Raw genomic sequence first — 18086 nt, 5'->3', positions numbered from 1 at the left:
GTTCTTTATGTGATAAATGATTATGAAATTCTTCTTCTCTAATTATAAAGTAGTGCAATGAGTGACACATATTTACTGAACTTATGTTCTAATGTTATTGTAAAAATAAAAAAATAAAAATATTGATTGGAATACACACGTTATCGTCAATCGTTATCGAACGAAGCCTGAAAGCATCTTAAGTTCATATGCGTGACTCAGTTTTGTTTTCCATGTAACTGCTAGTTTAGAAATACAAAAAATGAGCACATTTGCATCCAGACATATAGTCGGTACTGGAACTATAATCTGTGAGCTACTCTTTGGTGATCATGTACAGGGATTGCTCTGTTATGTGGCTGTGGCTCTTTCAAGCCCCTTTCACACATGCACTTCATTCCATTAATCTGGTGGCAACTGGACCTAAAAAGATATACACATCACTTCTAACACAGGAAAAAGTGGGTTAATCTGATATAAAATCAGCTCTTTGGACGAATCCAACAGGTCATGATATTGAATAAATAACACTGTTCAAACCTGCCAATGCCTTGATTTTATCTACAATAATTCTAGCTTAGTGTTACATCATATCTACATTGATAGGATTCTTATGCCAAAAGTAAAACTTCCTCGAGTCTTCAAGTGAAATAAAAAAAATTCTTTGAGTTCATAAAAGCTGTGTACTTAGAGTGATTAATGAGTATAACAATGAATGTTCAATAAGCTTAAACATGTAGGAAAGTGATGTTTACAACTGCAACTGCTTCCATATCTTAGTTCCACACAGTCACTGCACACTTTGTTATGGCAATATGAGATTTTGTTGGCAGAAAACTGAAAGACTGCAATATTGAGGGGTTAAAGCCATCACCTACGCACTTCACCCATGGTCCAATCTCACGTGAATCTGAATATCACGGGCTCATCGTGGCTTTTTCCATCGCTTTCACAGGCATGTCTGAAAGAAGAGTGAAGAACATTAACAGAAAAGAGACCAAGGTGTGAATGACTGAACACCGTTGCTTTGATTTAATGTTACGTATCTCATGTGTGAAAAGGGTTTTAGTTTCCAGGTCTATGTTGAGCCTGCCTCCCACTTGAAGTAGAATCAACCTTGTTATCTTAGTTGAATTTGAGAGGTATGAGAGGAGGTGAGTGTGTGTTTGCAGAGGCATGCAATAAGTTGTAATTGCACAACAGGAAAGAGAAAGCCTGAAATATAAATGAGAAAGAAGATATGGAAGCCTCAGTGGGCTAAGCTGTTAGTATTCAATGCTGCTCTTTTATATTCAGTTTTACTCAAAAACGCAGGATGCATATCTTTGCAGAGCCTTTGCATGTCATTGCCTATGCCAAATCATCCAAATTCAATGAGTATTTAATGTGAGCTGACTGTCATACATACAGTATACATCTCTGTGGAGTTTCAGAGCAATCTGTCTCTGTTGCAACAAGTATCCTATCCATCATTTTCGGTCCAAATTTATTCAGGGAATGGTTTTGCTGAGCAGCCAGATCCTCCTTCCGCGTATCACGCAGTTACACATATTCCCACATGTGGGCCTCCCAGTAAAATCCCTCTCTTACTGGTGGAGACGTTGCCGATACTGATGCAAATAGGGATAAAGTGTCTTGCCGACAGGGCACCTTGATGGACGTTGTTTTTTTTCTCTTTTTGCAGGCACACTTCTATTATGGTTAAGTCATTAAATCCTCAACCCTCCAGCTTGTCTCCTCTAAATTTGACGCAATATGCAAGCCCTTCATTTTCCAAATTGCCGTTCAAATCATAGCTTTTTTTGAAGGCTGCCAGTTCTCACTTTAGAATGGATCACTAATATATAGTGACAGGTACAGAAAAATCTGTTGAAATCCACTGAGACCTAGTTCATGGTTACCTCACATGGTATACCCACTCAATCCAGTTCAGGGCTGCGGCCTGCGGGGGTTTTAGAGATAGCACATTGAGTTGCCTGTGGTATGAAATGCGCTATATAAATAAAGATTGATTGATTGATTGATTGATTGATTGATTGATTGATTGATTGATTGATTGATTGATTGATTGATTGATTGATAGAGCCTATCCCAGCTGCCACTGGGCGTGAGGCAGGGTACACCCTAGACTGGTCTCCAGTCCATCACAGGGCACCTCTTCACCCTAATTTAAAAAAAAAAAAACGCTCCTACTTCTACAAAGAACCAAAAGAAAGTCTCCTTCCTGGAAACAGCACAAACTAACATGAAATATGTATGGCCCAAAATGTGAAGGCGCTGCAGCAGGTGATTTAAACTTCCCATCAGTAAAGCAAATGAAATGTCTGCCATCAGGATGCTCACCACAGCCGCAGCCTGTTTACCCGTCTGCTGTGTGGCAAGTGATACAGAAGGATCCACTGTTGTACAGCTGAGCATTTTATTTCCTCCAGCTATGAGACTACCGAATTCATCCACAACACTCTATCATGAAAACTTGTTTATTTCTCATTATTTATTCATTTATGCTGTGTGTATTTATGTGGACGTACAGACACTTTGCTCTTCCCATTTGTTGATTCCGAGCCATTAACACGCATGTCCCGCTAGTTATCAGATACCCCGCAGGAATGAAAACCTGGCCTCAGCAGGAGATGGAAGCCACTGATATCAAGACAAAAAAGCCTCTCACTATGCACACAGGGTTTCAGCCCAAGTCCAGCACACTGATCAAAAGGAAAGAGGCCAGAGGCTAGCAAGCATCAGAGTTACTATGCAGGACAAAATATCAAGGATCAAGAAAGTCATGTATCAGGATGTCATATACAGGCGGCTGAAAAGTGTACAGGAACATCTGTGTTGAGTAGAGATCAGAATAGGAGACACCTCCAAAGGTGGTGGAGAATGACAGCGCTAAGATCATGTGAGACCTTTTGATATAGACCATATTAATAGGGATTGCTAACCAACAGTCCATTGTTGAATCAAAATTGGAGTTCTCAGAGCAGACCAAAGAGTCGTCCTATGAGGCTTCCATCAATCAAAGATGAAATCCATTGACTTCATGGAAAAACATGCACTAAACTTCACTTTTGTTTACGCTTTAGACTATTAGATTGAGACAATTAAACCCTATGATTACTTTGAGGCACTGAACACTGCTTATTGCTTGCCTTGAGTAGATCCACAGGTGTGAAAACAACCCTACCTAAAATATATTGTTTTCAATTAGTACATTTACATTACAGTAGAAATTAAGGAATTACTGTGTATTCCGACCGTGACCAAACCTTTAGAATACATGTAAACATTTTAGTTTGACCATGATCACATATGATCAAACTTATCAAAGTGGGACTAACACACCAAGATAATGCAGCTGAGAGTCGACTTACTGCATGTATGCGCTCAACTGGACTCCAGCTAGCCTTGGAGTTTTACTTCCCGTCCAGTACACAGAAGAAAAAGAAGCTGGTAGCAACATAGAATAACCACAGGGGATAAAGTGCCTTTAAATTAAATAAAAAAAGCAATAAAGCGTCATTTTATATCAGTGAGGCCAAATTCCCCAATAAAGCTGCCCCTTTTACACATTTTCAGTTTCTTAGTCAGACAGCTCTCATTGTTGTCCTGTGAGGTTGTAATGCAATGTAAAGTGCTTTACAAATAAAATGCACTGTAATTACAGCTAAATGCATCAGAAACTGATTAAAAAGCAGCCCGTTAAGACTACGTGTCAACTCACGGTCACTTAAAGCACTTACAACTGTCGCTCTGCTCTAATAAAATCCAGATTATTTATAACTGCAGCATCTTCTAGCAAAATCACCATTCAAATAACTTAAAGACGTGCAGTGAACTCAGCTATACTGACATGAACGATAATCTGGTTTGAAGCACCAAAATATCAAATGTTTTCTTATGCACACCACAGTGTGGCAGCTTCGAACATACTTCTATCAATAACTTTATTCCTCTCTTGTGCATGTTTACTGGGACAAAGTCGTGGCCAAGTCAAACTGTAACCGTAGCTCTAATTAACCATGCATGTGAATGTACTGGAATGTTCGTGTCCATCTGCAGCTGTAGAATGCGGAAAATTACTTGTTTTAAGCATTCAACTCAGCCTCGTTTTTACCTTTTTAAAAGGTTCATCCAAAAGATTTACCATCAAATCAAGACTGCCAAGCAACTGCAAGCCTTGAGTGGTGTTGCAATTTCCCATTTACAGTTGATTTTATGAAACAAAACTCTAGTAAGCAGAGCAAATCAGTTCTCATCTCTGTTCAGGTGAGGCTGTTGTTCATGTGCAGTCATGAAGAGAAGCCCGCCTGGGACATTTTATGGTTTTAAATGCAGGAGCTTATTGGTATTCCCTTCTACCTGTTGTAATTTTAGCACCTCTAATCTGAAATGACTTCAGTTGTTGAAATTAGCTTGCAGGGCATACAGCCTGATAATTTCCCGACAAAAACTGAATAAATAATCAAAGAAACACTACAGCGAGCATTTAAAACTAAACAGGCCACAAAAAAATGGTGCTTGTATATTCACAAACGTACCTTCATTTCCATATGACTCATTGGAAGTTTACTTGTTGTTTAGATTCAGTGAGAGAAAGCAAACAAAAATCTAATTTCTTAGCAGGATTCTGTCCCTCAGAGAAACCATGAAGCCATTATCGTGCCCTGTTAGATATTCCTTTCTCGTCTCAATATCTGATTTCACAGGCTGCTGTCTCAGATAATGGTGTGCAAGTGTGTGTGCGTGTGTGTGTGGGAGGGGGGATTGAGAGGACTTTCATAATATTTACTTGTGACAGCTGTCCTTGTCTTTCCACTAATTTTGCTTCACTCAGGTGCCACGCTGGAGCCTTTTCCTGTCAGAGGCACAAAATGGCTTTCTTCTCTAGCCGATGGTTTTCAGCCTAAAATGGAACTCGAGCAGCGGATAACAGAATTAATAATAGGTTGTTAAATCAGTCAGCAAACCCAGCAACAGGTCTTTGCTGAAATTGTCCGTGCCACCGGGGAGCTTACGACTTCTCACATCGAAGGCTGCTTTTCTGTGTTGTACAACATCAGAATAAGGGAAGGTGTCATGGGATCAGTGTTTCTTTTTGGATGGGATGCCAAATAGGAAAGATAAGGATAAGTGAAGGATGACGTTTTTTTTAAGATAAGACTTCCAAAACTGTGAGCAAATATTAGACCAGACGGTGCTTGGAGCATTTTTTTTTTATAAAGAGATGTCAAGAGACTTCTGGAAAACAATCTGGCTTGTGTGACTGCTACACGCAAACAGAACAGGTGACTGACGTCTCCCCTTGTGAGTGGATAGATTAACGGCCAAAAATGATCCATTACCAGCAGTCATTTTGCTTAATCCACTCATAAACGTTAAGATCAGCCTGCTGCATCAGTCTGAGTGCTGTTGGCCACATCTGTCATGTTGAGTAGCCCATTAGAACCTAATTAAAGATGAAGATCTGTCCATCTTTGCGACTGCTACATCAGTATTGCAACTGATTATTATTTTGATTAAAGCTGCACTAATCAATATTCTGATATTAACAATTGGTCAAATCCAAGTGTAATTAGAAAAGAGTTGCCTAGAAGAATGTAGATAAAAGAATGACTGTTACTGTGCAGTGTTCTTAAGCTAAGTAGTTGGGTTTCCATTGCCATTTACGTGTAAAAAACAAAAATGAAAGGCAAAAGGTACAAATGGCACATGATCTCCATTAATGTGCAACAAGTTTATGTGTTCACTTAAGGGGGGTTTTGTCTGTTTTAAAGATTTGATGTGCATATGGGGGGAACGGAAATATCTTCTGAGATGGCAAAGATTAAAATGATGTGACTCACCAGCTGTTCCTGGTTTGACCGTCATGACTGACAGGTGTCTTCCCAGAAATGATGTAGTATGTCCAATATTTCCTGAGATAAAAGAAATTCCTGAAGAATAGCCCCTCTTGTAGATGCTCCATTCTCCTCTTGTGGATGTCTGCTGCACTTATTGTTTTTTTCCTACCCTGAAGTTTATTTAGGACAGCTACTTCTTTTACTGAAATACAACCATAAGCAATGTACCCTATACTGTCACCTTCTGGTGACACCGTGTGCCAAATATTCACATTAAACACAGGATTGGATTCACATTTTCTTTTTCCAGCTTTTAAAAAGATTGCTTCAAATTTGGTTTGCTAGTGAATGGAAATCCACGTACTGTCTTGTTACTAATTCCTGACAAAACTTGTGATGGACTAAAATAAAGTACAATGGTGAAAGAGGTGATTGAGTTTCACCCCTGAGATACTTTCAGAATTCAGCAATGTGCAAAAAATTTGTAATTTTTATATAGTTGTTGTTATTCTCGTTTCTGCCTCCTTTGACGACAAAAATCTGCTCTGGCTGCCATATTATGATTTCTAGAAAAAAAGAAAAAGACTTACAAAAGAGTTGAATTTGTCATTGAATTTCTTGTTTGCTTTTAATTGACTGACTGCCATCATTTCAGCATTTTCAGTATTTTTCGTTTCAGAGCTGCAGAACTTAGCTCTATCAACTGGTGCACTCTGTGCCAGTCCGCTCAGTGAAGGAATTTAATCAAATCTTGTTATTACAGCAGATGATGGGACGCAGACGTCTGCTGTTGACAGAAGCCTGCTGCCAATCCTTTGTAAAAATGACATAATCCCAGTGCTCACAAGGGTTGACATAAAAACATTCACTTAGCAAATGCTAATCAAACCTCTGCTCCTCTGTAATTTCCAGCAGTTGGGAACATGAGCATGAGGCTACTGTGGAAGTCGGTGGACAAGATGAGGTGCTTCAGGAAGCGATCCATGCTCCCATTCTTTGCCTTCCTTCTCACCTCTCTGCTCTTTTTCAACCTTTACATGGATGATGGATATGTGTTGGTAAGCTTCTTATCTTTAAAAACTTGACACCAAACAATCTTATTGGTGCTGAATATTGATGGTTTTTAATTAAAAACATTTTTATCATGTTATTTTTCAATTTAGGAGGCTGAAAAAAGACAACTAGGTGACACGTTGATACATCCTTCAAACTCTGAGAGATATGTTCACACCTTTAGAGACTTGTCCAATTTCTCTGGGAGTATCAATGTGACATACCGCTACCTTGCTGGGATTCCTCTGCCACGCAAAAGTAGGTATTTATACTCATCCAGACATCATTTGTTAATAGTTTATACATCTTAAAACAAGACATACATTAGGATTATTCCACGGATTAGTGACTGACGTGACTTCTTTTTTCACAGAGTATCTCACAATTGGCTTGGCATCTGTCAAGAGGAAAAAAGGAAACTACCTGCTGGAGACGATCAAATCCATCTTTGATCAGTCCAGTTACGAGGAACTGAAAGAGATTGTGGTTGTGGTCCATCTGGCAGACTTTGACCTGGTCTGGTGTGAGAACCTGGTCCAGGAAATGAACAGAAAGTTTGCTCACCACATCATAGCCGGACGCCTCCTGGTCATCCAGACCCCAGAGGAGTACTATCCATCTCTTGACGGTTTGAAAAGGAACTATAACGACCCAGAGGACCGGGTCCGTTTCCGCTCTAAGCAGAATGTGGACTACGCTTTCCTCCTTAACTTCTGCACCAACCTGTCAGACTTCTACATGATGCTGGAGGACGATGTGCGCTGCTCCAGGAACTTCCTGACCGCGCTAAAGAAGGTGATCACATCAAGAGAAGGTTCCTACTGGGTGATGCTGGAGTTCTCTAAGCTGGGTTACATCGGGAAGCTGTACCACTCCAGAGACCTGCCACGTCTGGCTCATTTCCTCCTCATGTTCTACCAGGAAATGCCCTGCGACTGGCTCCTCATCCACTTCAGGGGGCTGCTGGCCCAGAAGGACGTGATCCGCTTCAAACCTTCGCTGTTCCAGCACATGGGCTACTACTCCTCCTATAAAGGAGCAGAGAACAAGCTGAAGGATGATGATTTTGAAGAAGACTCCATAGACATTCCTGACAATCCCCCCGCCAGCCTTTACACAAACATCAACGTCTTTGAAAACTACGATGCCACCAAGGCTTACAGCAGTATTGTTGACGAGTATTTCTGGGGGAAACCTCCATGCACTGGAGACTTCTTCATCATAATATTTAACAGATCGACAAAAATAAGCAGAATTAAAATTGTGACAGGCACGGAGGACCGACAGAATGACATTCTTCACCATGGAGCTCTGGAAGTAGGCCAGAAGTCTGTGGAGACAAAACAGGGAAGACAGTGTTCCTCTTACATCACAATAGGGGAGTTCAAAGTTGGGAACATTGAGGTTTACAATGTGGACCGCAAGATCAGCTTTGACATAGAGTGTGTAAGAATAGTTGTCACAGCCACTCAAAAAGAGTGGCTTATCATAAGAACTGTTAGTCTATGGACCACACAACCCGTTAGTCAGTTTAAAAAGTAAGAGATTAAGTTTTTTAATGATTTTTTTTACATCTTAATTTGATGCAATGCATTCATTTTGGACTTTTGCTGTGAAGTGAATTCAAATCAATCCATATTTTCTTGGGTTGTTAAGAGACCTGCTGTAAGTTTTCATCGTGATTTATTCGGATAACTAATGTGTACGTGGAACCTTTATACTTCTGTTCATTTTCTGAAAATCTGTTTATAAAAACATTTATGCTCGGCTGGTATCTCCTTTTTTTCTGTCGTATCATCTGAATTCCATTTAAATGTAGCAAAAGTGCTGCTCTGATTTGTCTGTCCTGGTTTCAGACTTTCTGAATCAATGCTAGTAGCTGAAATAAAACAATTTTATGAGACATTTTTCAGAAGTAAAAAAAAAAAAAAATTAAATGACTGAATAGCTGAATGGAGTTCATGATTTCAGATAGATTTGATGCTGCTTTAAATAGCTGCTTCTGGCATCTAACATCAATCAAAAAGAAAATGTCAGGTTAGACTTTGTCTCTTCTGCAGAGTTATATATGTGCAAAGTAAGCTTTAAAGGATAAGACCGGTTTTTTGACATTGGGCCCTTGATTTCACATTATAACATGATGTTCTACTCACCCCTGCTTGTTGTTGAACATTTGGAGCTGTTCCGAAGATATTCGCGAGGCGTCTGGCTGCTCTCTTGAGATATTCGGCCATGAAACGGTTTCCTATGCGCAAGCTTATACAGGCACAAACTATGCTGTTTATAATTTATTAATTACTGTACATTAGCACTGATAACGTGGAGGTGCGTCGCTTACTTAAAAAAATCCGGTTTATTGTAATTTTGATTTTTTTTGTCGTAAAGTGGGTGTTACTGACGTCCTCGTCGTGCTACTGCCACAGACAGCCCACAGACCTGCTGCCTATTTATTCATTCGGCTAAAATTCAAAATTAGTAACCCGGATTTTTTTAAGTAAGCGACGCACCTCCACGTTATCAGTGCTAATGTACAGTAATTAATAAATTATAAACAGCATAGTTTGTGCCTGTATAAGCTTGCCCATAGGAAACCGTTTCATGGCCGAATATCTCAAGAGAGCAGCCAGACGCCTCGCGAATATCTTCGGAACAGCTCCAAATGACCAACAACAAGCAGGGGTGAGTAGAACATCATGTTATAATGTGAAATCAAGGGCCCAATGTCAAAAAACCGGTCTTATCCTTTAATCAGTCATTTAAAATTTGATTCAGTTTTGTTAGATGTCCTCTGCTGCCATCTGCTGGTTAATCAAGAAACTGCCATAGAAACTATTGTCTTACTGACGATCCACTCAACCAAAAGGGTTTACTTGTAATTTAGAAAACCCACATTGTTGGATTCTGTTTAACCAAACCCCTTTAGAGATTATATAATTGACTGAAAAATTCTTCAAAATAATCTTTTTTCTCAATCCCTCGCATATACTTAATACCCATTTACTTGTACTCCAATTGATAACTTCATAATACATATCATTTCTCACAGCAGACACTTTTAAACAAAAAGTACTAATAAACAATAACATGTAATAAAAATGAAGCATAATATCATATATATGTTTATATATCATCTTATCAATTGTTCACAAATTCATATCCAATAAAAATATGAAGTGTTTTTTATCAATGTAGCCCAGAAAGAATCACAAATTTGGGTTTTGTAATGTGAACAATCTGACACAATGGGGAAAAACAGGAGAAAACTGACGTAAGAGGAAGAGTGTTGTTCAGAGAAAAACAATTGGAATTTTAAGTTTTGGAGAAACGGGCTAATATTAGTATCAGCCATATAAGCGCAACCAACCACAACATTAAAGATGTAGAAGTTATGTGGTGTCCACAGTGTGGCTTATGCACCGACCGCTGTGGACACTTTTAAGGTTTGAGTTGTCTTTGGGGAAAAAAGAACAAAAAAAAGGGGTCTTCTGGTGGTAGGCAGTAGGTAAGATATTTAGATATTATGTAGGCAAGACCCTGACTAGTCAGTGGAATCTCAAACACACATGTATACATATTTACTTTCTCTCTCTTCCCCTCTCTCTCTCTGGACATACACACATATTTATATATATATATCTCTATATATAGAGATATATATATATATATATATATATATATATATATTTATATATATATCGTATATATATATATATATATATATATATATATATATATATATATATATATATATATATATATATATACATATTTATACATACGTATGTATGTATATACACACCTTGGTCTGTTGCTCATACAGAAGCACCTAAACATTGTTGCAGTCCAAGCACAACTCTTCAAACTTCCAGATCCCAATCCAGTGAGAATCAGTGTGAGTGAAGAATGAGAATCTGTGAAGGACGAGTCCCTCCTCGAGTGAGGTGGAGTTACGGGTGTCCTCTGTTATGCAGTCTCATCTCTGCATGACTCCCATTTACGCGTTGTGATCACCAGTAAATAATAGATGGATTGGCCATTGATAGAGCCAAACCTGAACTGAGTTTTGAGGTGAGAAACAGGAGCAAAGTTGATCCCACTTCTCAAACTTTGTTACAAAAATGCTTCATCAGGCTAGATAAGTTAATGATGAGTTTAACCTCATTTTATGCACATCCCCGACCTCATTTCCGGCTGTCATTTTCATGGACTTTTCCTCATGCTTAAGTTTCATACAGGTTTCAGTGTCTCTTTTTGTCATAAATGTGCTCCTTTTTTTTTCATTTTATTCCCCCTGCGTTATCTTTACTCAGGTGACCTGTTCTGCTCTCCAGTCTGAGCAGCTCCCCTCATCTTATCTTTCTCCTTGTCACGTTCTCTACCTCTTCTTGCTTTTTCTTCCACCTATTACCTCCCTGACCTCCTGCTGTCACATGTAATCTATTCACTCTCTCATCAGCTTTCCTTCACAATCTATTAAAAAAAAATGGGATGGTGGACCAAACCAAAAATAGATCATTAAATAGATAAATACAGATTCAAAACTCTTTTTTAAGACAATCAATATAGTGTTTTTTTAAGAAGATTAATCTATGTGCTATCTAAATATGTTGCACAGATAATGCTTTCATTATATCATACTGCCAGCTGTTTGTATGATGTGTTCAAGCATATATTTAAAACTTTTTTAGATTTATTATTTTCTTAAAACTAACTGAATTGACAAAATTAGATTATGGTGTACGCAGTAATCCAGTGTCACAAAATGACATAATTCACAAAACATCTGTGAAATTCCAGCCATTTTAACCTTATTTCATTAAATCAACATGTGGTCTTTTTAGCTTCTTTTGAATTAGAAAGAGGCCTGATGCAGTCTGTCTAGTTGTGTGTTGTATTGAGTCTTTGAAGCAGGTTAGAATGCACTTGGTTTTATTCAGCCTGTGAATACTGTTTGTCTCACACACAGTCCTGTTTCTAATTTCATTATGATATAAAGTAATCAATTCAGCAACTCAACATTACAAAACAAGACAAATGGGTAACGTAGAATACTACAAGACAACCGAACAATTATTTTTTTCTTGTCTTGTTTTATTTTGCTTTGATAAAAGAAAGGGAGTGGCAGAGGTCTGCAGCCAGGACCTCTTGAAGAAAGGGGGAAAAAGACAAACAAGTGACGTAGAATAACATGCGACTCACGATAGAGCCGTGACGTAATTAAGCTGCGCCTCAACGTTTTGTCAACAGCAGCGGAAGCTAACAGCGAAGCTACGTGTGAAGTTTGGAACTCCAACCTCGGGTGTGACAAGCGTGGTGAGAGAGCACCTGTTCTTAACAGATGGTGATTTGCGGACGGTTTGTCTTTTTCACTCTTTGCTTGTTGACCGGTTGGTTCATTTGCAGGGAAAACTGAACTGCCTCTTGGTAGCAGAACGCTGCTCAGGAGCTCTGTGAAACCTTCGTACTCTAACTTAGGTTCGTTGGTAGATGATGTTCGTTGTTATAAACGTGTAACTGAAGCGCTTCAAGGCGTCGTCGCCACAGCATTTCACTCCTCGCCCTGTTGGAGAAACGAGCTTGACGTATGCACAGTTAGCTCTGGTGGACTTTTATTACATAATGCTAATTTAGCTAATGCAGGTGAGCCGTAGTTTGTGTTTGTCAAGTAAGCATTTGGTTGGTTATCTTATGCATAAAATCTATGGGTAGGTATCTTATGGAATATTGACATTACTACGTAATGCTATGTGTGCAGTTACAGAAAGTATTTGTTGATGTGAAACGGTATGTTTGGGTTTTTTTCAGATATTTTATAGAGATTGGTTTAAAACGTGTTCAGGTCCACCTGGTCTTTTAAGATACAACTGTCCATGTGTCATTTTTGCTGCCCATAGTGGTTTTTTATGAGTCCCCCCCCCCCCTTTAGTTTAACATAAACACTAACTAAAGTCAGTGAATGAATTATTCTTATTTTTATAGCTAGCACTGACTGATAATCTTCAACACAAAATTGTAGTAGATACAGTCCATCTACTACATAGTAGTAGATAGATTGTTTAGTGGATAGGATCGTGATTTAGACCTGTTTAAAGGAGAAAGAAATAGAGGCTGGTACAAACTCGAGACTTTATTGAGACTCATCACATCAGCTGCAACCTTAGCCAACGTGTTTATAGAATAGAATAGAAATGTTATGTTATGTAAATAGTTGTGTTCTCACCCATTACTGAGGCAACTCAGTGGTCATTGCTACATCTTGCACTCTGACTTCATGTTGATAGCAACCAGACAGCTGTAAAGATTAGCAACAGGGCGCAGTCAGTGTTAGTTTACTTGTTTGTTTGAACAAAATATGGACACACCACAAACAAACTTCCTAAATGTCCGGACTAACTTAACCGATCGTTTCCCACCAGGCTGTGCAGAACTTGAATGCGGTGCTGCCCTCTGCCTCTGCTGCTTTGTAAGTGCTGCCGCCTCCAGGATGGGCCAGCAGATCTCAGGTCAGGCGGTGATGAACCATCTGCCTGAGAAGCTGGTGAAACATGCCGGGCTGGTACGTGACAGTGGCTACCTGACCTACGAAGAGTTTCTGGCAAGAGTGTCTGAACTTAACGACGTGTAAGTGACAGTCTGTCAAGGGCGGATGTCGGTTTAAAACGTAGATAGCTTTGTCGTGACAGAACTCGGCTGATATCTATGTGGATTATAAAGGTAGTTTTCTGTGACTATCTTGGATGATATTTCTTTGCTAATTTAATATTACCTTTCTAGCGCTCAGAGATAAGAACTAGAAGGCAGGATGATGTGGAGGAAGTGAGCTAGAGTCACACTTGGTGACATGAAACAACACCGTATTAGTCTAGAAGCTTGGGTTTCTTCAAACTTTCTGACAAGTTAAACTGTTAAAACACAAATTGAGCACAGAGTGATGTAATTGATGACTGATCGGTGGAAGTAACTGGAATAAATTTGCATAGATATTCAAACTGAACACACAGCTTGGAAAAATGAAAAGTTGCTGTGTTCACACTCTGTGCTGTTAAGTGCTGCAGCAAACCACACTGAGAACAACACTGAATGAGAGCTGAACTTACCCTCTTATCTTCTCAGGACGGCCAAGCTAGCTGCTGGACAGCAGAAGCACCTGCTGTTTGAAGTGCAGCCAGGATCCGATGCCACTGCCCTGTGGAAGGTGGCTGTCAGGATCGTGTGCACCAAGGTGAGACCAAATAAACCCAGAGCATCTGCCAAGAGCAGCAGCTGCCCACACACCTTTCATTTATGCAAAAGAAACTACAAGCTGTTGTGTGGGACAACCGTTTCACAAGGAGATGAGGGTAAAATAATGCCCATAGTCGAGCTTGGCAATTGCTCTGGGTGGGATTTTAAACTTTGGTGTGAACTAGTATGTTTAGCTGTTATAAAAGTTTTCCTTTTTTCTTTTTTTTTTTGTATTTCAGTAACATTTTGACAAATGTAAACAAATGACAAAAATAAGCTCAAAATGCCTCATAAGGTTGGATTAAAATCGCTGACCGAGGCTGGTAATGTTGCGGCCTTTAATAGCAGCTGTCAGTCACCTGCCTGAATTAAATGAAAACCTCATAACCCATCATCAGTTTTTGCTATGTGTGGGATTTAGGTCGCGTGTGTCATGTGATCGCCTCTTGTCTCTGCTCAGATCAACAAGGAGAGTGGCATAGTGGAAGCTACCAGGATCATGAACCTGTACCAGTTCATCCAGTTGTACCGCGACATCACCAGCCAGGCCGCCGAGGTGCTGTCTGCAGATGGCGCCACTGAGGGCCCGTCTGCACAGCTTCCCTCCACAGACTCCTGCCAGGCCAGCATGTGGATGGGGAGGTCAGTGCACTGGAAGTTAGAGAATTCCCTCTGAGAGAATTCCTTTGCATAGGCTGGGCAGAGGGGTGGTTGATGTGATCATTTCTAGATTTTAATGCATGTTTATTGACAAAGGGATATCTTTCTCCATCAAATCCTTTTAAAAGTGATATTCCATGCTTAAGAAAAAGTAGTACCTTACTTTTAGAAAGCATTCGGAAGCCGGACCCTTTTCTGCGTTTGTCTCTCTATGTAGAGTGAAGCAACTGACTGATGAGGAGGAGTGCTGTATCTGCATGGACGGAAAGGCCGACCTCATCCTGCCCTGTGCACACAGCTTCTGTCAGAAATGCATAGATAAATGGTAAGATGACAGAGTAAACTTTAGTTTGAAGGTTTTAGATACACGCTGACCGTTGATTGCTGCGCACATGCTTGTGTTTCCGCAGGAGTGGGCAGAGCCAAAACTGTCCAATATGTCGTCTGCAAGTGACCGCTGCCAACGAATCGTGGGTGATGTCTGATATCCCCACAGAGCAAGACATAGCCGGCTACATCCTCAACTTGGCTGACGAGGCAGGCCACCCACACAGGCCTTAACGCACAGCACACCCAGCAAAGTAGATAGCAAGGGAAATCAACCCACGTAGGCAGACTTTACATGCTGAAACATAAGAAGTCACTTTCACAGAGAAGAATTCTATATATTTTTGTCCATAAAAGGCAAAGTGCAAGAGAAACCGGCAGGGTTCTCTTTTAATGTTCTCAAAGACAGACCGTGAATATGAATCCCTATATCTTTTAAAAATCCCATGATGCTCCGAGCAATCCATGTATTGTAGCTGTGGTGTCTTTTGGGAACAGTGTGTGACATGTTGTCTTGAGTAATAATCTTGTGCTTGTACACTATAATCAATTGTAACTCTTTGATTTAACACACAGAACACCCAAACGTTCAGCTCCTGCAGACATTACCCAGCGTGGGAGAGGAAAACTTGGATTGGGTTTGTTGTAGCACTTTATTAAGTAAATCCCAACACAAACTAACGTTGCCTTTCATTCATTTGAATGGGATGAAACCAGAGGAAGGAAAAAAAATAGTTGCACTAAGTGAGCATCTAGTATTCAGAGGGTTTGATAAGTTTGACTCTTTTTCTCAGAACCTTGTTGACATTCTGGCCAGAGTTGAACTACATGAGTTATGCCACTATTTTTAAGTGTCTGAGTTAGCGTAGCACCAAAACTGGGAACAGAGAGAAAAGCTTAGCCTTGCACTTTCCAGTGTTAATACATTAGCCTGTCAGCACCCCCAACACTGGCTAATTATCATATCGTTAGATGCCAAACAGTTTAATGGCAGTGCACGGTAGCTTTATGGAGTCTTTGCCCATCTCCTTGCAGCATCTGAGAGAGTCGGTCTCAGAAAGCAAAACGAACACGTTTCCCAAAAATATTTCCAAAACGTTTGCTTCCAGCGAATCTGAGTAAGTCTCGGGCACCAAACGCATTCCTGTTTCGTAAGAAGCTGTGAAGCCAAATCTATTTTTTGCACTTATAAAGCTATCGTGTCGTCCGTGCACTGTAACCCTGCTTGTTTATACCCAACATGACATGCCGTGTGAGTGCTGTTATGTGAAGCTGTCTTAAGCGGATTTTTGAAGCAGATTATTGCCCGACTGTGACCCATTTACTTTCGATTGTAAAGGACTAAATAGTTTTTCATGATTTTTGACAGTTTGGCTCGTTGCGGTGTCTTCTTTGCTGATCTGATGTGGCCCTTGTTTGTCATTTAAGATTTTCTCTTGTTTTTACTTGAACTATCGTTCTTTTAACATCATACACGATTCTGTTAGAATTATTTCAGTCAGACTGCTGTCGAAATATTATACTTTGCACCAGCAAAGCATCCATTCTTGTCCTTGCTTTGCTTTTTCACGCCTGTATCTAAAAATGACTGGTTTAACAAGTGAAGCACCCTTTCCTTAAAACATGCTGTTTTGCAGGATTATAATTGTTGTATTTAAACCACAAAGAGGGTTTTTATCTCGAATGAGTATTTCTGCTTTGTTATTTATGAGGAGTTTGTCCGAGCCCAAGTATTTCACAAAATGTGAATATGACTCAACATTAACTTTCATTCGTGAAATTTTTCTATTTTTGAAGTCAAAGGCTCTTATTTTAGGTTGTACTGATCTGACTTGCTAATTCAGCGTTGTGTTGTAACGGCGAGTCAGTTTCTCCTTTCGATTGCATTCATGTTAACCAGCTTTTCCACGTCTGAAACTGTAGCTGTTCGTTGAATTCTGTGATGTAGTGTTCACTTTTCAGTTTTTGCTCGTCTTTTGATATAATCGTCTTTTATCCTGTTCTCTCTAATAGACAATAAAACCAGTACTGTAATGCAATCGGAAGTAATTTTTGGTTGTCATTGCTGAAAAAAATTGCACAGCTTTTCTTCTTTTCTTTTTTTTTTCTTTGGGTGGAATTAGTACAAATCTCCGACACTGTAATCCGTGCACAGCAGTGAGAGACACTTTTCACCAAGATCAGCAGACGGAGCTCGATCTTGCTGTTGCATGACTGCATGGGCCATTCAAACACAACTTGCTATACTTGTGAAGCATCTGGTCCCGTAAACACACATATTCTGTTATTTCTTTGTTTGACTTATTGTTATTTTTCTTACTGTACATGCACTGAACGCTCAAACCGCTGTGTAATGCGATGTTGCAGCCTTCAGGTGGTTGCATTAACCTGGAATTCTGCCGATGGAAGTCCCATCCTTATCAGAGGCAATGCTGGAGCGAAAGAGGCCTGGAAGCCTTTCTTACTGTATGATCCCTGACAAAGATGTTCTCCATCTTTGCACTTTATGACTCGGTGTTCTAATGGGCTGAAGGTTTACACAAGTCTGCTTCCTCGCTGGTATAATCTACAATTTGTTAACTTCTATAACCAGGCGGTTTGTTTATATTACACCCCTAGCACAGACTACGTTTCTATCTGCTGTCATCAGAAAAAAAAAACTTGCAATAAAAACTTTAATGTTGTAATGTGTCATTGATTTTACATTGAAATGATGAACTGAAATGATTTCTAGGTTTGTTTTCATGCACCGCGTCAGACGAGCAATATGTCATCGCATTTTACAGCACATCAGCAGTAAGTCAACCGTCCTTCCTTTGAATAAAAGGAAGAGTCTTGGAGGATCCAGTTAAAATCTTTTTGATATAGTTTCCTTTTGGGAAGTCATTTTTTTCATTTATAGCTATTTTTTCCTTTATTAGCCCAAGATGGTTCAGACGAAAGCCCTAAATTGTTCTTAGTTCCCCGGGGAACCTTTAAAGGTAGTATAGTGGTAAGTAC

General features: G+C 39.7%; 2 protein-coding genes across 6 annotated transcripts in view; both read left to right on the top strand.

Annotated features, from left to right (window-relative positions):
• LOC142384773 (alpha-1,3-mannosyl-glycoprotein 4-beta-N-acetylglucosaminyltransferase C-like) overlaps positions 1-8638 on the top strand; it is a 51163-nt gene extending 42525 nt beyond the window's left edge. Inside the window, exons 3-5 of one of the 2 annotated variants that reach the window (XM_075471081.1) lie at positions 6738-6880; positions 6986-7133; positions 7249-8638. In XM_075471081.1, coding sequence (XP_075327196.1) covers positions 6746-6880; positions 6986-7133; positions 7249-8417 — 1452 coding nt within the window. In that variant the 5' untranslated portion in view covers positions 6738-6745 and the 3' untranslated portion in view covers positions 8418-8638. Of the gene's footprint in view, positions 1-6734; positions 6881-6985; positions 7134-7248 lie in introns of both variants that reach the window. The other variant, XM_075471080.1, reaches the window with a different exon arrangement.
• A 3434-nt stretch (positions 8639-12072) lies between these two features.
• On the top strand, positions 12073-17773 carry rnf141 (ring finger protein 141). Of its 4 annotated transcripts, none has more exons than XM_075470485.1 (6): positions 12073-12174; positions 13292-13496; positions 13989-14097; positions 14560-14741; positions 14977-15084; positions 15170-17773. In XM_075470485.1, exons 2-6 carry the CDS (start codon positions 13360-13362, stop codon positions 15318-15320), a joined length of 687 nt encoding a protein of 228 aa, XP_075326600.1. In that variant the 5' UTR covers positions 12073-12174; positions 13292-13359; the 3' UTR covers positions 15321-17773. The 4 variants fall into 4 exon arrangements, with proteins under 4 accessions (XP_075326600.1, XP_075326599.1, XP_075326602.1 ...); XM_075470484.1 differs by having other exon boundaries at positions 12076-12188; XM_075470487.1 differs by having other exon boundaries at positions 12076-12216.
• Positions 17774-18086: the final 313 nt, after the last annotated feature.

The sequence above is a fragment of the Odontesthes bonariensis genome, chromosome 7, assembly GCF_027942865.1.
Source record: "Odontesthes bonariensis isolate fOdoBon6 chromosome 7, fOdoBon6.hap1, whole genome shotgun sequence".
NCBI lineage: Eukaryota > Metazoa > Chordata > Actinopteri > Atheriniformes > Atherinopsidae > Odontesthes > Odontesthes bonariensis.
Note: the sequence above shows the minus strand (reverse complement) of the source record. Positions and strands in the feature narration are given on the sequence as shown.